The sequence below is a fragment of the Rhamphochromis sp. 'chilingali' genome (genome assembly GCF_963969265.1).
Source record: "Rhamphochromis sp. 'chilingali' genome assembly, chromosome: 12".
Taxonomy (NCBI): domain Eukaryota; kingdom Metazoa; phylum Chordata; class Actinopteri; order Cichliformes; family Cichlidae; genus Rhamphochromis; species Rhamphochromis sp. 'chilingali'.
The window spans coordinates 6455211-6474704 of NC_137939.1; the positions used below are offsets into that span (position 1 = coordinate 6455211).

Below are 19494 nucleotides of genomic sequence, written 5' to 3' on the forward strand. Positions count from 1 at the left end.
GTATCTCACTGTGTAACAGTGCGTTACATCGATGCCTCTCCAGGTCTCCTTTTAAAAACAAGTAGACAGTATCAAGTTATAATTGCTTAACCCAGCTCCATTGAGGGATAAGGAAACAGCCACTGCGAGGGCATCTGATTTGCCTTGATATCTCATAATTGAACCTTTTCAGGGGTGTGCTTTCTGTGCTGAAGCAGAAAGTAATTAAGATGTTCAATACGGGTTTTTTGGACCTTTTCCTTCTTCCTTTGAATGGCCCACACTTTGAGACATGACAGCGCTCAGTGTGCCTACAGACTTTTCTTTTGACACATTAGCCTTACCCTTGCCAAGGCAGTCCTTCCCAGAAACCCCCTCTGCTCTGCACGCTCCGGGTGGGTATTTTGTCATTACTTCATTTTCCTCTGAAAATATTTTGATGCCTCTTTCCTTTTGGCTCCCTCCTCCTCCCCCCAGCCCACCTCGCTTTCTCTCACCCATCCCCCGTCACTCCATTCAAAGTTCTCTATTAAAATGCAGAACTGTAAAGCCTCTCTCAGTCTAAAAGCCTGCTAGCAGCAGGGGACTGTTAGCTGTTAGTGATGCATACAGCTGAGTGAGTGCATCACAGCTACAAAGTCTAATGGGTGAATACATTCAATCACACACATACCCTCAACTCTTTTAAAGGGACAATGTTCACAGTCATGAAAGCTCTATCCACAGTGCAGAGAGTGATGCGTTTAAATTCTTAGGAGGAAAGAGATTTCTTGTTCATAAATGTCTAAATCCTTGCTTTTTAAAAAAAAAAATGCTTGTAATCTCTTCTTTAACTGCCAACTAATATATCACAACTGTCACACTAAGCAAGTTAATATTTTACATTCTTCTTTTTTTGTTCTTTGATGGGTGAAAGATAAGAAATCTAAAATATCTTGTTTTTTAAGCGTAATGCAAACCGCTTCTGTCTCTGAATATGCACAACCATACTGAAACCCTGTTTAATGAACCCGTGCCGTTTCTGTGTGATCCTCTGCCAGAATCTTCTCATTTCATCGCCACCTTTATTTCCTCTTCAACAACAGTCTCTTTGAAATAGATCTTGTCTGTATGTTGTTTTTGATGTTTCCTGAAGAGGGATGCAGAGTTCAGCCTTGTAAGGTTTTGACAAGTATCAGCAGGAATTGTGTTGTTTGCATCACTGCCCAGTCACCGCATTCGAAGTAATGCAACAAGAAGAACCTTTTTTTTTTTTTTGGGGGGGGGGGTGCTTTTTCTATTGAAAAATTTTATGCCATCATCAAACGCAGACATGAGTGAACTATATGGGGGGTTTTATTCAAGTATTTGAACCAAAGGAGCATTAGCAATACTCAAACTCTGCCACTGTACATCATTTTAGAAAGTATGCACTGCTTTTTCAACATAGAAAACCATGGACAATTACTTGTCATGAATAAACTGTCCTTTCTGATAACGTATTTGGCACTTTTTAATAGAGTCTAGCACTCAAACACGTATGCATTTGGTGTAGTATAGTGTATTTCTACAGAAGGCTGATGTCTCCCTGATCTGCAGAGATATACAGTGACTGAGATCTCTTTTCTCCAGTTATCACTTTTCTTCCTTGATCCCTGTTGTGAAACACAGTCGATATCATAAAATAAAAGGCACAGTGCTGAGGTTAGCTTAGTCACCGTGGGCCCAGTTGACTGAGCCAACTAGGTAATTGGTTGCGTCTACCCGCCCAGCAGGGCTCCTCTCCCCAGAAGCCAAGTCAAGTCTTCTCTCTGTGCTCTCTTCTATTACTCATCATCCCAACACCTCACTATGCTAGCGGTGTGAAGCTACACCGTGCCACCGTGCAGCCAGCCCACGCTCCCAAAACTTCTCAACAACAGCAGCCACGGCAGGTCGAGGCTTGTGGCAGGCTGATTTGCAGCTTGAGCCTCCTTTTTAATGAGGGGAAAATAAGTACTTGTTGTTCTGTGTCTTGTGTGTCACCACCCCCTTCCCCACATACCCTGCACCACTGCAGCTAGTAATGCTACATTCCCTTTAGCAAAAAAAAAAAAGAAGAAGAAGAAGGTGCACTAATTAAGATAGCTTCCTGGGATTTCGAAGAGGGGGTTGGAAGAAGCTTCTCCCACAGTGGCAGGGCCTTGAGGAGGGGGACAGGGGTAGTTTTGTGCAAAAAGCCTCATCGGGCACATCTCTTCTGTCAGTGCCGCTTTCCTTGCACTAGTCCCCCCCCTCCACCCCTTGCCTGGGTTGTTTAGCTTGATGAGTCTGGTGCTAAATATGTATTTTTTTCCATGTGTAATTAAGCAGGGTTTTGCAGGAGCTGGGCATTTCACTTCTTTTTCTTCCTTGTATATTTTGCTCTCCAGGGGGATTGGTGAAAAGACAGACAGAGGGGTTTGTGTTCGTCTGTACGTTTGTGGTGGTAGGCAGGCTCATTGAAGTTCTCCCACCTTGATTATATACAGCATGAATGGAGACTGTGCGTGGGCCAGTGGGCTCTTTGTTGTTCAAGGACATTGGAAGGTTATTTCGCAGGATGTTGATAAAGGTTTGGCTGTAGATTTCTGTATTAGTAAGAGATTGAATTCATCCAACCATTATTAACTATTCAGACTCTGGGCCTCTGAGATTTACCTGTATCCCTTAGAGCGTATGTCGTTCGTTCTTGGTGCTCGCACGAAACAAGAAACTGATCTTGAATCAGAGCGAGGTTTGAATGCAGCATCTTCACTCCTGTGATGAGTAACAGTTACATGACATTCTCAGCCCAAAAGTGACAAATCTACAAATGTTCTGTGACTGATTGAAGTACAGAACAATTGGTGAGTAATTTCTCTTGGGTGTACCAAATGATTCCCTTTGTTTTGTCCTGAATCACGCTCAAAGTGCCCACTTCCAAAAAATAGTTCAGTCTCTGTGTAACAGAAGGTACAGTTTTAGGTCCAGTGTTGCTCTAAAAATAGCTTCGAAAATCAAATGTTGAGGGTTATTGAGGTTTCATTTTTTGGGTCTGCCTGGCAAGGACCTGAAACCCTGAGGGGGGAGGCAGTGGGGTGGTTGTGGACTTGACAGAAGAGTGAGACACGTCGAGAGTCGGAGAATTAGAACACCGAGTGTGTGTTTCCGTGCGTGTACGCGTGTCTGTGTGGAGGGGTAGTCAGAGAGGGGAAGGGGACGAGCCTTTCGGCTCCTCCAGAGGGTTGGAATTCCTCCCGAGCTGTTCCCCCCATTTGGCAGGCACTTGTGAAAACAATTCCCCAGCTTTTAGTCACTCGGCAGATCCAATTGCCATTTCCACTTTGGAGGGAATGAGAGTGCGAGGCAATCCAGATAGACAGAACACAGAGAGAAAAAGAGAGAAGAGTTTTAATCGGGTTGGACAGATGCCGAGGCCAGTTGAACGGTTGTGCGATATTAATATCTTATGAAGGATGTCTGGCAGTCCAAGCTCACCGTCTTGTGTGGTTTGTGTTTGTACGTTGCAGCAGCGGCCATTACAGAGGCTAAATGAAGATCTTGTGAACATGCACGAGGGACGAGCTCTACCTTTCACTTCGGTGACTTCCTCAGATGCTGTGGCCCAAAGAAAGATGGAAAGGAATGGGAAGAGTAAGAAACTTAATTCTTACCTAGTCCCCCATGCAGCTTTGCTTATCACTGTATAATTAATGCAATGAAACAATTTGATTAAAGTTTTTGTTTGTTTGTTTTTTTCATATCCATAGCTCACGGTGCATATCATATTTATTCACACTGTGACAGAACAAGTGAGCAACATGCCAAAATATTTAGTTTTCCATTATACAGCGCTGCACTGTATGCGGAGAATATTCTGCAAGTTAACATCTGTGTGTGTCTGCCAAGTGTTCTTTCTGCTCCAGCTAAAGGAGATGAATAGACATAGTAAATAAACCTCCTGCTCTTCTAGGCTTGAGCCAAGACTGCTGCACAGAACCCATTCAGTGAGCCAACAGGAGATCCTCCATACGCCAAGTCCCTGAGCCGTGCATCTTCCCTTTTGACCCCTGACCCCTGACAAGACAAACACTATGACCTCTGAGCTGGAGAGCAGCCTTACTTCAATGGACTGGCTTCCCCAGCTCGGCATGAGGGCAGCCATTCAGAAGGCCGACACGGGACACCACCATGGCCACCACCACCACGGGCACCACCACCACCACCACGGGCACCATCACGGGCACGGACCTGGCAAGAAAATGGTACATTTGGACCCAGGAACCACACTGGACCAAGAGGAAGCAGCACAGCACAGAGATGGTAAACCGCCCTACAGCTACGCCAGCCTCATCACCTTTGCTATCAACGGCTCACCGCGCAAACGGATGACCCTCAGCGAGATCTACCAGTGGATCTGCGACAACTTCCCTTACTACAGAGAGGCAGGCAGCGGATGGAAGGTAGGACAGGATATAAAAACTGTGTTTTGTTCTTGTTGTCTGCAGGTGAACTGGTTCTAATGTGAGTCTGATTTCAGAATGGGAATTTTTTTTCACAAATTATGATGGCTAACAGTTTTGTAATATTTTATTTATTCAATGATTTATTTAGGTCTGTCTTTCAGCATCTTTGTATGTCAAATTTATAGCGAAGCTGAAAGGATCCAAAAATGCTCCAGGTCTGATCATGTGGTACATCACCAGCCTAGTATAAAGATTAAACTGGGTGGTTCATCGAAGTGTACTTTATTTTAGCTTTTTCGTTCATTCAAGACAACGACATGGTCAGTGATTTACTATTAAACAATCTTCGTCCTCTTATTTTAAAGGTTCATTCGCTGTTAACCAGCAAGCTCCGGTCTTTCCTGTCTCAGAATCATCTGTAGGCAGACTCCACAACCTTGAACTGCGACAATATACAATGTTGTATATATACACACTATCCAGTGTGTTAGTTTTTTGTGGGGTTTTTTATTTAAACTCTATAGTACAGTTAGATGGATGTATTGACATTTAGTCAAGGCTGTTTTTTTACGGCAAAACTTTTCTTGCATTTTTACATTTATTTTTCGATTTTAGTTGTTTGCCTCCTTTACTATTCAACTGATTAAATGATTAACTGTCAAATTGAAGATTTATATACAGACACTGATGAAGTTTATCATCTGTTAGGACTGGAGATAATCGACATTGTTTGGTCATTGTTAGATGCTGTAAAATAAACCTCCAGGTAGAAGTTTGTAGTTTTATTCTAGAGCTCAGAATACTGCCCGCTTCTATTAAGCATCAGTCCAACATGCTTCTTTAAATGCTGTATCTTATATCAGTCGAATCGATTATATGTTTTACATCTTAGACATTTTAAGCTAAACCTAGATTTGCTAGGGGATTTGTAGGGGAATAGATTGGACTGAAAACGGAAACTGGATACTTAATTCAGGTTTCTATGCTATTTCACACCCATATCCTCACACACTCATAATGCTAGTGATCAGAATGCATAACCCTGAACCAGTTGTAACCCAGAAGAGCACAGAACCCTGTTAGTGAACCAAGAATGATTGACAGATGCATTTCGTCTCATTCAGATGACATTATTAAATCCTTATGCAAATGTAGCTATGCAAATCCTGGCTAATATGAGCAGAAAGGTGGCTGTGTTATTGGAGACAAATGAATAGATCCCTGCGGTTGTGTCTTGGGGATTCTCTGCCTTATTAGCAAAGAAGGGAATGGATATAGTCCTTCTCCTGACACTGGAAAGGCTGTCTGCAAACTATCAACCAATTCATCTCTCTGAGAGCAAGAACATTTTTCTTCTTCTCTCATTATTTCTCAGTCTTACGCTTTCTATCTTCATCTCCCAAACACTTGCTCTCCACCAAACCCCCTCTCCCCTATTCTCCTTCACTCTCATATTCACTCACTCACTCCCCTCCTCTCTTCTTTTCCCCGCGTCTGTTCCCCGTCTATAATCTTCAGCACACCGTTCCCTGAACGGAGGCATGCCAGGTACGGAGACAAAAAGGTTATGATAAAAGCCAGGTTGTGTTGGAAGAGCTTCTTACCAGTTAGCAGGATTCAATCAATTAGTTTTCTGTTCGGATAGAGAGAACGGGGGTTATAGAGACCATCCAGGATTTCTCTCGCTGCAGCTCATGACTGCCTTTCCTGCTGGTTGTATTTGAGTGCCAGTATGTTTTAGTATCCCGTAATTATACAGCTAGATTCATTGATTTGTGTGTGTAGCTGCATTCTAGTAGCATCATTAAGGCGCTATGCTGATGCCGTTGCGCTTTCCTTTTCACACGTTCTGGCATTTGTTCACTACACTCGTGCAGGGAGTTTTTTGCAAGACACATAACCCAGAGTTTTGTTGGATTCTTTCTAGGCCAGAGCTCTATAAAACTACACAGTGTTTTCATTTGTCAGTATAGATCGATTTAATAAAATATATTGTAGACTTTTAGACTATTATGTTAGCTAACGTAACGCTGCATTTCACTCTTTTCATCCATCTGCTGATTGGCAGCTGTTCACATGCTGCCAATCAAAGAAAGAATTCTCTTAAATATGGAGGAAGCCAGCAAGAAGGAGTTGTTGTAGTCAGGTCGAGTGTAAGATATATAGAGATTATTTTGAACTGTGAATCATCCAAATCGACTCAAGTTGAGTGCAAGAAAATAACTTTTACTGTTGTTTAACTAACTTCATTTTTTATCACTGTTGTATATATAAATTCCTGCAGCTTATAGCATAAGGCCTTAAAAAGGTGCCTGTAACTATACTGTTTTTACACTTTATCGTGCTGCTGTAACACAACAATTTCCATTGTGGGATCAGTAATGTATCTATCTATCTATCTGGAAATGAGCATGATTGTAACTCTCTAAGAAAAAGGAGTTTCTGCCTAAAAAATGTATCGGTGTCCACCTGCTTTCAACGTGAAGGGAAAAGAGCACGCATATATTCCGACATGAGTGCACCAAATCATATTTAATGTTATTTACATTTAGCAATGAATGATTTCGCTTTCCTTCATCACTGGACATACAATTTGCCTACTTATTCGTAGAAGTGAGCGATGTAGCCTCAAAATTGTATCAAAATATACAAATTTAAGATAATTGTATTTATGAAGATACAGGGGGGGAAATACTGAACAGCATTTTGTAGTGGATTGCTGCTTTCTGGCAGCAGCATTTGAAAGCCATTTTCTATCCTTCTTTTCAAATGAGCTGCTGTCATTGATGACAATCAAATGTACTATATGCAATGGCGCTCAACATAAAAAGGTTCCGCCATTTTTGTTATAGTGCATGTTTGAAGTATATTTTTTTATTTCCAGAACAAGAATCTATATAGCACAATTAAGTGGGCTACATGCTGATGTTAAAGGCTAGAAACAAAGTATTGGTATCACTACTTGTGGATTTCAGAGAGCACCAGTGTCGCTGTCGCGTTGTGTCTGAATGGCCTTTTCATAGTGCAATAGTTGTGACACTGATTAAAGTAAATGTAAGCACAAAAGCAGCCGCAAGTGAAAGATAATGCAAGTGCTTAACACTTTAGTTACTGCTTTTGCTAAACTAAAGGATTTTAACCTTGTATCTCATCAAGCACCTGCACAATATAATTGAAATTGAAGAATATTTTCTATCTGAGAACGTTGAGCTGAACTTTTTAACCAGTTGCTTAAATCTCTCCTTTTTTGCACAATTCGTAAAAATGATGGGAAACCATCATTTGGAGTGCAAGTAGCCAGCACTACATTTATTTATTTAGTTTTGTTGCACATCAATAGCTGCTAACATCTGCTTACATGCTTTTTTGGGCTGGTTGTGCTCAACGTTTTTTATATTTTTGCCTCAAGGTTTGTTGTTTCCACTTCCACTGAGAACATATTTATTGCACATTTTGCAAAGTATTCAGCTTTGTTGGAGGACGTTGAAGTAGCTCCCTTTTTTAGGTACTAAATTGCCATTGGAAGCTGACAAGCTGATCTGGCTCTCAGACATGCCAGGGCTTGTGTTCTTGTTGCTAGGAAACAAAACACATGGTGTCGCTATGTCATTGTTATCAGGATTTTCTTACTTCTTTGTTGTTCTTTCTAGCAATTTTTAAAACAAATGTAAAGACAGATAACGAGATTAGTAGGCTGATCAAATCACTTTCTGTTACGGTTGGAAGGAGGACTCAAGCGCAGGACTCCGGTACTGATGCTTACAAGAAGAGTTTATTTACAAGTCACCAGGTGTATATACAAGAATGTGCAGGGGGGTGTTATATACAGCTGAGTGGGGGAAGAAGGGGTCTCCAGGGAAGTCCAAGGGAAAGCATACGTTCTTCAGAATATCCACTCACACGATCACAGGTTCACACTCCAACACTGCCACACGGGAAACACACGGGGAAAAATCCAAGAGGTTCTGTAGACAGGGAGACAGGGTTAAGGACGATGCACAGAGGAAAACACTCTTCACTAAACTTGCTGTAGCTTTGACTTTACTAACGCGTGGTAGACAACGATCCAGCGACGAACAGCAGTCACCTCCTGGCTTAAATGCTGCTCCCCTTAATGAGACACCTGGGTCTCATCTCCCGAGGGCGTGGACCAAGGGCATGAACCCACAGTGAGTTCCGCCCCGGCGAGAGAGAAGAGGAAGAGAAACAGAGAGGGCTGATCAGCGTGCAGCTGATCCGCCTGGCCGTGACAGTACCCCCCCCCTGACGGGAGCCTCCCGGCGACCCCCAGGCTTGTCAGGGTGAGCCGCATGGAACGCCCGCACCATACCCCGATCCAAGAGGGCCGCCCGCGGGATCCAAGAACGCTCCTCCATCCCGTAGCCCTCCCAATCCACGAGATACTGCAGACCGCGCCCCCGGCGCCGGACATCCATGATCCGCGAAACGGTGAAAGCCGGGTGGCCATCAATGACCCGGGCGGGTGGAGGGGGTCCGGAAGGAGGGCACAGAGGACTAGAGAGACACGGCTTCACTTGCGACACGTGGAAGGAGTTATGGATCCTCATATTCCGGGGCAGGCGAAGGCGGACAGAGACAGGGTTAATCACAGAGTCGACCTCAAAGGGACCGATGAAAGTGGGAGACAGTTTCTTGGACTCAGACCTGAGGGGGATGAATCTGGTAGACAGCCAAACCTTTTGTCCAGGTGTGTAGGTGGGAGCAGGGGTCCGGTGGCGATCCGCCAGGCGCTTATTGCGTTCCACCGTGCGGAGAAGGGAGGCCCGAGTCGCTCTCCAGGCGCGCCGACACCTCCGAAGATGCTGTCGGACAGAGGGAACAAAGTGCTCACCCTCGACGGCTGGGAAGAGTGGCGGTTGATAGCCCAAGGACGCCTCGAAAGGGGACACACCGGTGGCAGAGGAGGTAAGGCTGTTATGAGCATACTCAATCCATGACAGTTGCTCGCTCCAAGTTGACTGGTTAGTGGAGACCAGACACCGGAGAGCTGCTTCGAGCTCCTGGTTGGCACGCTCCGTTTGGCCATTCGTCTGCGGGTGGAAACCAGAGGAGAGACTGACCTGAGCTCCGAGGGCACTGCAGAACTCCTTCCATACACGCGACGTGAACTGCGGTCCTCTGTCTGACACAATGTCCGTGGGGATGCCATGGAGGCGAAACACGTGGTCAACTAGCAGCCGGGCGGTCTCTAGAGCAGTGGGGAGCTTAGGGAGGGCGACAAAATGAGCAGCTTTGGAGAAGCGGTCCACAATGGTGAGAATCACAGAGTTACCTGACGAGACGGGCAGACCAGTGATGAAGTCAACAGCGATGTGCGACCAAGGGCAGCTCGGAGTCGGCAGAGGGTAAAGGAGGCCAGAGGGTGGTTGATGGACACTCTTGTTTTGAGCGCAGGTCGAGCATGCGGAAATATACTCGCGGACGTCTTTGGCAAGGGAAGGCCACCAGGCGAAACGTTGGAGGAAGGTAATAGTGCGGTGGACCCCCGGGTGGCAGGTGAATCTGGCAGTATGAGCCCAATGTAACACTCGTGACCTTACTGAGGGGGGGGACGAAGAGCAACCCTGGAGGGCCCGTTCCGGGGTCCGGTTCTGTCCGCTGAGCCTCTCGAATAGCCGACTCGATCTCCCAGGTCAGGGCCCCGACTACACAGGTGGGTGGTAGAATGGGAGAGTCCCGAGTTGCGTCTTCGGAGGCGGCGAATTGGCGTGAGAGGGCGTCTGGCTTGACATTACGGGAACAGGGTCTGTAAGTGATCGTAAACTGGAATCTAGTGAAAAACAGGGCCCACCTGGCTTGCCTGGCGTTGAGGCGTTTTGCCGATCGAATGTACTCCAAGTTCTTGTGATCGGTCCAGACCACAAACGGCTGGGCAGCACCCTCTAACCAATGGCGCCACTCCTCCAGGGCTAGCTTGATGGCTAGTAGCTCTCGATCTCCCACATCATAGTTGCTCTCTGCAGAGGTGAGACGGCGTGAAAAGTAAGCACAGGGATGCAGCTTACCTCCTTGCTGCTGGGAAAGCACCGCCCCCACTCCAGCGTCCGAGGCATCCACCTCCACAACGAACTGCCGGTCGAGATCGGGTTGGACGAGAATGGGCGCCGAGGCAAAGCGGTCCTTCAGATGGGCAAACGCACGTTGAGCCAGCCCATCCCAGCAGAAGGGAACCTTGGGAGAAGTAAGACGGGTCAGAGGCAGGACCAGTTTACTATAGTTGCGAACAAAGCGCCGATAAAAGTTCGCGAACCCCAGAAAGCTTTGAAGCTGTTTACGGTTAGAGGGGGTCGGCCAGTCAACAACGGCTTGAACCTTTGCGGGATCAGTCTTGAGGTTACCCCGATCGATGACGTGGCCCAGGAAGGAAACAGTTGAGACATGAAACTCACACTTCTCCCCTTTAACAAAGAGACGATTTTCGAGGAGACGCTGAAGCACTTGCCTGACATGGCGTCGGTGGTCGGCGACAGACTGGGAGAAGATGAGGATGTCATCCAAGTAAATGAAAACGAAATGGTCGATGAAATCTCGGAGCACGTCATTCACGAGAGCCTGAAACACAGCTGGAGCATTGGTGAGACCAAAAGGCATCACAAGATATTCGAAATGGCCCAGGTGAGTATTGAAAGCCGTCTTCCACTCGTCTCCCTCCCTAATCCTCACCAGATGGTAGGCGTTGCGCAGGTCCAACTTTGTGAAGATGGTGGCACCCTGAAGCAGCTCGAACGCGGAACTCAGCAGAGGGAGGGGATACTTGTTTTTAACTGTGATGGCATTGAGGCCGCGATAGTCAATACAGGGCCGTAAACTTTTATCTTTTTTGGTGACAAAAAAGAAACCAGCAGCAACAGGTGAGGACGAGGGGCGAATGAGACCAGCGGCAAGTGACTCATTGATGTAATTTTCCATGCTTTCCCGCTCCGGTCGAGACAGGCTATACAACCTAATGGTCGGAAGCGGCGCGCCTGGGAGGAGGTCAATCCCACAATCGTACGGCCGGTGAGGGGGAAGAGAGCGTGCCTTATCTTTACAAAACACTTGCGCCAGGTCGTGATAGTCAGACGGTATGGAGGACAGATCAGGCGGTTCTGAGATAGTTTTATTGGGTGGTAGGTTCATGGCGGGGGTGGCGGCTTTTAAACAGGACATGTGACACTCCTCCCCCCACCCCGAAATACTCTTTTTCCTCCAATCAATCACAGGGTTATGTTGACACAGCCAGGGATAGCCCAAGACTAGTGGAGTGAGTGGGGCCTTAAAGACGTACAACTGTATGGTTTCAACATGATTGCCGGAAAGAGACAGGGAAATCGGTTCTGTGACATGAGTAATGTCTGGAAGACGCTGGCCACTAAGGGCTGTGACTTGGAGTGAATGAGACAGAGGCTCCGTGCTAAAACCTAACTTCAGTGCCAGCGAGGCATCAATAAAATTCTGTTCTGCCCCGGAATCAATCAGAGCGTCGAGAGAATGAGTCCTGAGACGAACCGTTAGCTTAGCCGCAATCATGAGACGAGGAGGAGACTGAGAACATGAGACCTCGCCCACCCGTACACTCCTCACTACCGGCGGGCGCTGTCTTTTAGCCGCGCCTGGCAATCCATGGCAATATGGCCCTTGCGGCCACAATAATAGCACTCACCGGCCCTCCAGCGACGATACCGCTCCTCGGGCGACAGACTGGAGCGGCCCAGTTGCATGGGCTGTTCACTTTCTTCCGTGCTGTCCAACGAGTGACTGCCGCTAGGCGCGCCCCCACCTGACGTCTCCATGCGCCCCGGGGGCCTCTGGGAAATGTAGTTTCCGATTCCCCGACGCGCCCGTAGGTGCTCATCCAACTTCACACACAGCGTAATCACATCAGACAAGGTCTTAGGAACATCTCTCATCATCAGTTCTCTCTTTAACTCATCACAAACATTATTCAGGAGAGTACTTATCAATGCCGACTGCCCCCAGCCAGTCTCTTCGGCCAAGGTCCAGAATTCGACCGAAAAATCCGCCATACTCCGCCTCCCCTGCTTCAAATTTAACAGTCTGTGGGCAGCCGCCTCCGCTCCGGTGCCTCTTTCAAAAACACTCTTAAATTTGGTGAGGAAGTCCTCATAAGAAATGTCCGGGGCTGTTCTCAAAACAGCTTGCGCCCAGTTTAATGCGTGCCCGCGTAATAGTTGAACCATAAAGGCGATTTTGGCCCCATCTGTCTCATATGTTCTTCGTAACTGACGGAATTGTAGTGTGATCTGAGTCAAAAATCCACCACATTTATCGAACTCACCCGAGAAAGGCTCCGGCGCTGGTAACGATCGCTCCGGTGGTTCTGTGGGGGCCGGCGTGGGGGAAACAGGCGGAGCGGCTGCAGAGGGACTGGGAGCCGATAGCTGAGGAGAAACAGACGGAGGGGGTGAGGGTGGGCTTACCGACGGTAGATGTTGAGCGAGGGCTTGAGTGAGTGCGGCCAGTTGTTGATTTATGTGCCGAAGCATGTGTTCGTGGCGTTCCAGAATTGCCTCCGGGGTGAGGACGGGTTGCTGGGTGGGGTTTGAGTCCGCTGAGTCCATGATGGCTGGATCGTTATTGTTACGGTTGGAAGGAGGACTCAAGCGCAGGACTCCGGTACTGATGCTTACAAGAAGAGTTTATTTACAAGTCACCAGGTGTATATACAAGAATGTGCAGGGGGGTGTTATATACAGCTGAGTGGGGGAAGAAGGGGTCTCCAGGGAAGTCCAAGGGAACGCATACGTTCTTCAGAATATCCACTCACACGATCACAGGTTCACACTCCAACACTGCCACACGGGAAACACACGGGGAAAAATCCAAGAGGTTCTGTAGACAGGGAGACAGGGTTAAGGACGATGCACAGAGGAAAACACTCTTCACTAAACTTGCTGTAGCTTTGACTTTACTAACGCGTGGTAGACAACGATCCAGCGACGAACAGCAGTCACCTCCTGGCTTAAATGCTGCTCCCCTTAATGAGACACCTGGGTCTCATCTCCCGAGGGCGTGGACCAAGGGCATGAACCCACAGTGAGTTCCGCCCCGGCGAGAGAGAAGAGGAAGAGAAACAGAGAGGGCTGATCAGCGTGCAGCTGATCCGCCTGGCCGTGACACTTTCCAACTTTTTACAACTAATTGTTGCAAATGAGGATGCTTCTGTCCAGTATAAGATCACCTTAGGGCCAGAAAGCCACTTGTAGTACGCTGGTTGAACTCTGATATGTCTGAGAAGAGAAAAAATATTTCAAAATCATCAACCTGCAGATGAATTAGAACTATAGATGTAAATGTAAGTCACCACGATGAAGCTTTTTTTCTCTCCCCCCCCCCCCCCCTATATTCATCTTTGAGGAAATGGCTATAAACTTTTGCTTCCTGGATGACCCAACTCCTCACTGTCAGGCCAGCCGTGGCTTTCACAGGGAAAGTTACGTAAGTCCGGTTCATTCCAGTTCAGGTGATTGCTGTCAGCTGTACACAGTAGGAGACAGACACAAGGATTGTCTTGGAGCTACGTTCGGCAGACAGTGCCGGGCTCGCTCGTGCACACGTTGCAAACGCTCGCTCTCAAGAAGCATGTTTTCTGCATGTACCGAGCCAAGCTTTCAGAAAACACCTCATACGTGGTCTCTCGTGTTTGCCGTCTCCTTCACCCTCTGCCGCACGTGCATGCATGCGCGCACACAGATACACACACGCACACAAGCTTGTACACTTGCAGAGAGAGTCCCACTCAGGTAAGCAGTGTACGTGTGCAGTCTACAGATTACACACGGGGAGCTCAGCAGGAGACGAGATGGGAGGTGTGTGTGAGTGTGTGTGTGTGTGTGTGCGTAGGGGGGAGTGCTGTCAGAGAGCAGAGGAGAGTTTTACTACCCAACACACGCACTCCGTCTGCTCTGTATGATAATGTGAGAGTGCAAGAACGGCAGAGTTGAAACCAGGACACACACACACAGCCATACACACCGTAAACACACCACACCGCACATCACAAACGCAAACACGTTTACCAACTTCAGCATACAGTCGTCGACCGCCGTGAGATTGTCATACGTGTGGCGTCTAGACTCGAGCCATGCTTGCGAATGCAGCACGTTAAAGAGAGGAATAATTCGCTGTTATAATCATGTAAATTTCCAAGGTCATGAGATTTTTGTGTCTTAGCTGGGGAAAAAAATGGAGCGCTCTTTTACATCTGAGAAGTAATGATGACAGGCTTCCTCTGGAGCTGTGGAGGAGATTGAGAATGTGTAATCAAAAAAAAAAGATGAAATTAAAAAGCACATGCATGCATAAGCGATTTGTTTACAGACCTCGTTAAAGCTTCTAAATTCAGCTTGTGTAACATGCATGCGTAGCATTTCCGTATTTTTGTTTATCTTTTTTTATTTGGAAGCGGAGGAATAAACTGGAGTGGAGATTGGAGGGCAATGCAAACGGTGTTGCATCAGGCTGCGTCATATTATTTTGTATCACTGCAACAGCATTATCTCTCTTATGTTATCTTTACCAGCCTCACCCTCTCTCCCTGCCTGCGTCCCACACCCTACACTGCTCTACTTTCCCATGCCCTCTGTAGCCCCCTCGCATCCTTTTCACACCCACGTGTCCCTCCACTGTTGAATCTACCTTTGCCACAACTCATAATGACTACGCAGCAGGAAACCGAAGCCACACAGGAGTTCTTTTATCTTTTCTTCTGCCTTTTTGCCTCTGTTCACTTTGTAAAAGTAAAGTCATCTGTAATTAAATACTTTTTTTTATTCCAAGATAGATAGATAGATATGGGAACGAGAGCAAGTTAATGAAATGCAGCAACTAGAGGCAATGGGCAACTCAGCTGCTGAGGGCATCTTTGATCACGAGGTGTGCGCCCTGACCGCTTGGCCATCAGGTCAAGCTGTGCAGTCAGGATTTTAAACTTACTGCTGACCTTCAACATGTGGCCCACAGTGTTTTCTATTTAGTGCATTTTGTTTTATCTTAATTAGCTTTCATTTTATGCAGTTTGAATATTTTTAAATTGCACTGCCTTTATTTGTGTTGCCAGAGGTTGTTTTCCTCACAATATTTTCCCACAAAATAATGTTTTCTAGCTCGGTGGATAATGAAGTTCCTCTCTTTGTGTTAAATCTTGAAAGGATTAGTCAAATAATAAGTCATTTTGATAGTGGATTAATAGTTTATGGTCTTTATCGAGCAAATCAAACTGATCAGCCAAGACTGTGCAGCAGTCTTGGCTGATAGCTCAGATGATAACTTTCTGCACATCCAGTTGGCTGTATGATAAAGCTCACACTATTTTGCATATTTAGTTTGCCACCTGTTGGATTGGCAAGCTGCTTTGCAACCCGCCCCCACCCCATCCGTTGTAATCCATGTCATATCTGTTGTTAACATAGCATGTCTGCTGTGTCCTGCGTGCTGATTCTAACCCCCTCTTCCAGCTTTCTGCACATACACAAGGAAGGACAGAGAAGGTCAACGCTGGCAAATATAAGTTACTTCAGATAGAAATCTGCTCTTGATGATAGCGGTCCTGACTTAACAAGCAAATTAAGATTGCTCTAAGAACCAGAAAAGGCCCTTCCTCTTTTCTTTTGTATATTTTTGTTTATTTTAATGGAATTTATTAAGTACATTTCTGTATTCGCTATGATTTTGTATTCTGAATATAATGCTAGAAAAATGTGACCTACTCAGACCTCATCTTAACATTATATTATCTTTGAAATGTGAAGGTCTTCCTATTACTCACCGCTTAAGAAATGCCGCCTAGACCTGTACCTTCACCAAATGGCAGTCTGCACTTACTCACCTGCTCTCTTGCAACCCCTGTGGCCTCAGGCTAGCTCCCATGCAGCCAGGCTAATTGGCTGCAAATTAGCAAGGCCTAATGTGACGTTGTAAAGGGCAGCACTGGCGCAGTGGCCTTTGGCCTTTGGCTGAACATTGTATGTCATAGACAATCACCTGATATGAATCAGCACCAGGCCATTATTCTGAGTCCCGTCCTTTCATGCCTGCTCCAAGGGAGATCTGCGGCTGAGCGCAGTGAAGGTCGATGCTCGATGTCAAGAGTACTTAAGTATGTGGAGGAACTCCAGTGTTGTCATTGGCTGCAGGGAGTCATTTTGTTGCTGTAGGTGCACTGAAGCACCTAAGTTTGTGTCTTATGAGCACATCTCCATTTTTGTCACTGTACAGTCAGTGTGTCTGCACAGCTCCAGTGGTGTAGTGGTACGTGTGTACAGGGTTGGATATGTTTCTACAGCCGCTGTGTGTTTCTCCCCCACATTACTAAGCGACATAGAGCTACAGAACTGTGTCTTACTTACCTTAATCATGTACCTTACTATTCTCAGTTTGTGTGTCACGTAAAACCAGTCGGCTGTACAGATGTGTGTCTGTGCACATCTGCACTGCATCATAATGTTAGTGCATGGGCCCGCATGCTCTGCGCTCATGGTTAACTGATGAGAGAAGCAGCATTGGAGTGTTACTTTAGTTCCTGGCCGAGGCTTTCGCTTCAAGGAAGTTGTTAGAATGTAATGTCTTATGGGAAATTTGCAGTGATCGTGCATGAAGTGGCTTAAGCCACAGGGAAGTGCATTGCAACGGTAGTTGTTAAGCTATCGTAATAAACCATGTAGTGTTCAGTCTTCAGTATAGGTATGCATACGCTTCAGTGCAGTAACTATCTGAAATTTGAGCGCTGTGTTCATTAACCTTACAAGAAAAAAACAATAAAGGCTGACAGTGGCTCTCGTTTCCTTTACTAGGGAGAGGGGAAAAAAGGCAGCAGTTTTTTTATTGTATGAAATACTCTTAAAAAGGGTTTTTTTAAGCTCTCTAAACTGGAAAAACCGTATCATTTCACAAAAACAAACACCTCAATCTCTTGTAAATATATGAGAATATGAAATAAATGTGCATTGGCCGATGCAGAAAATTTTGTTTTGTGTTTCAGTTGTGTATACATTTACACGCTGCATACTTTCAAGTCACAGAAATACACCTAAACTCCTCATTATCCTGACAGATCCATTTGGTAAAGAGGAAAAAAAAGAGGACAGACTATTTGAATCATCCCACTGAACTCCTGAATGGTGTTCGATTGCATGAGTTTCTTCTTTGCGTTGACACCAAAGTAGAACAAAAGCACGGGCTGACCACTGTGGGGCACTGCAATAAATTAAATTAGTGTTAACAGACTCACTTTTAACACGACTAGAGCAAGTTGCCGTGGGAACTGCCCTACTAAACTGGCTGGTCTCTCATCACTGCTTGGAGCAAAACGGCGGTCATGCAACAAATGCTGTTAACTTCCTCTTTCTGTTAAAGGTTGGCTGTTAAAGTTAATGACAAGCAGTTGTGGCCACAGTTCATTGTTCACTTTTAAAGGGATAGTTTACTCGAAAAGTTAAGTTTAGGTGTTTTTTGCCTGGTAGTGCTGTTTATCTATCTGGGTGTTATTTGGTTGGAAAAAAAAATTAATATGATTATTATTATTTTATTTTAAGAAATCAGTTCATGATTTTTGGAAAGAGACATTGCTTCCAAGGTTTTCTTTAGATGGGCAACTCACCCTGATGTAGGGGAAAAAAACTATTTATTTTTGGTGTCTGTGAAAGTTCTCAGTCATCCAGGTCGTCGTTGTCAAAGGAGCTTGCAAAGCTATTATTATTTATTTATTTATTTATTTATTTATTTTTGGTGTAATATGTTCCTTTAACTTGGACTTTGACGGTTCAGCTTTGATGGTGAGCTGTGAAGCAGTCCTAGCCCCTGTTCTTTTTATGAGACGATTTAAGCCATAATATATATAAACTTCCACCACAGTTGTATTTAAATATAAATTGCTGCTATTGATTGAAAGGCAGATTAAGATAATTAGCTTTTTTTTCCGTTTTAAGCTGTGTCCACACTCGCACACATGCATAGATGCAGCTATTAATTATACTTGTGTACGAAACACTGCTAGAGCTTTTAATTACATACTAATCATTAATATGAGTCTCACTATTAAATTCTTAATTAAAAGCCAGGAATTTCTCTTGCTATCTCCTCGAGCATTTGGCGCTCATCCAACACTGTGTTTCCCTCTCTAACCAGTCAGGCCTGCAGCACTCTCCATATGGCTAATAATAGGCTTTAGGCCGGTTTCCCTAGTACTTTGGAATGCAACAGTTATACCACAGAATGAGCTTCTTCCCTAGTTATGGGGTTTGTTTCCTGTCTGACACGAGCCTGTTCTTTATCAGACCCTGGGTTGCGTCAAAGCGTGTCCTAGAAAAAAAAGCAAATGGCTGATGGTTTTCTGATTTACCAAAGTTAAAGCAGCCCTGCTTAGGCACAGTTTTTAGCAAATAATACATGTGTGGTGCTTTTTTTTTTTTTTTTAATAAAAAGGCATTCAAATGAAATTGACAGCAGTGTCAGCCTAAGCAGATTTAGTAATTTTATTTTTAGATTTTTTTAGCTGAGGTATTCAGGGAGAAAATAAAAGCTACCTAACTTTAATGTAGATGAAAATACAACATTCTTAAAAACTAAAAATCGTAAAAAAAAATTTCAGTACAGTAATCTGAAAAAAAAAAAAACATTTTCATAATATTCTTTGCAGGCCCGTAGAAAAGCTCAGCACTCTCTTTCTACTTCCATATGAATTAAGAGGGTAAATGGAAGCCAGGTGCTGCTAATCAAATGCATGTGATTAATTGATCATCAGCAAGTGTGATCACTGGTATAAATTAGCATTTTTGCCAGTTTGCTGGTCTGGAGCATTCAGCTGCATGCCACAATCTTCCCAGGAGTGGGTGTCCCAGAAAATTCACCCCAAGGGTCAGATGCAGTGCTCAGAAAAATTCCTAAAAACCCAAGAGTACATCTTTGACTCTGAAGGCCTCAGCATGTTAAATGTTAAAGTTCATTTCAGTACATTTAGAAAAAGGCTGAACAGTTATGAGTTGTTTGGAATTGTTACCAAGAGAGAGTCTTTTCTGTCTTAGGAACATGGCAGCACAACGTAGGTTTGCAA

General features: G+C 45.3%; 1 protein-coding gene across 7 annotated transcripts in view; it reads left to right on the forward strand.

The window, feature by feature from the left end:
* Positions 1 to 19494, forward strand: part of LOC308407144 (forkhead box protein J3-like) — a 75102-nt gene that overhangs the window by 5703 nt on the left and 49905 nt on the right. For 5 of the 7 annotated variants that reach the window (XM_080898632.1, XM_080898630.1, XM_080898635.1 and 2 more), the window contains 2 exons: positions 3489 to 3612; positions 3932 to 4421. In XM_080898632.1, coding sequence (XP_080754758.1) covers positions 4053 to 4421 — 369 coding nt within the window. In that variant the 5' untranslated portion in view covers positions 3489 to 3612; positions 3932 to 4052. Of the gene's footprint in view, positions 1 to 1348; positions 3395 to 3488; positions 3613 to 3931; positions 4422 to 19494 lie in introns of those variants that run through there. The other 2 variants (XM_080898631.1, XM_080898633.1) reach the window with 2 other exon arrangements.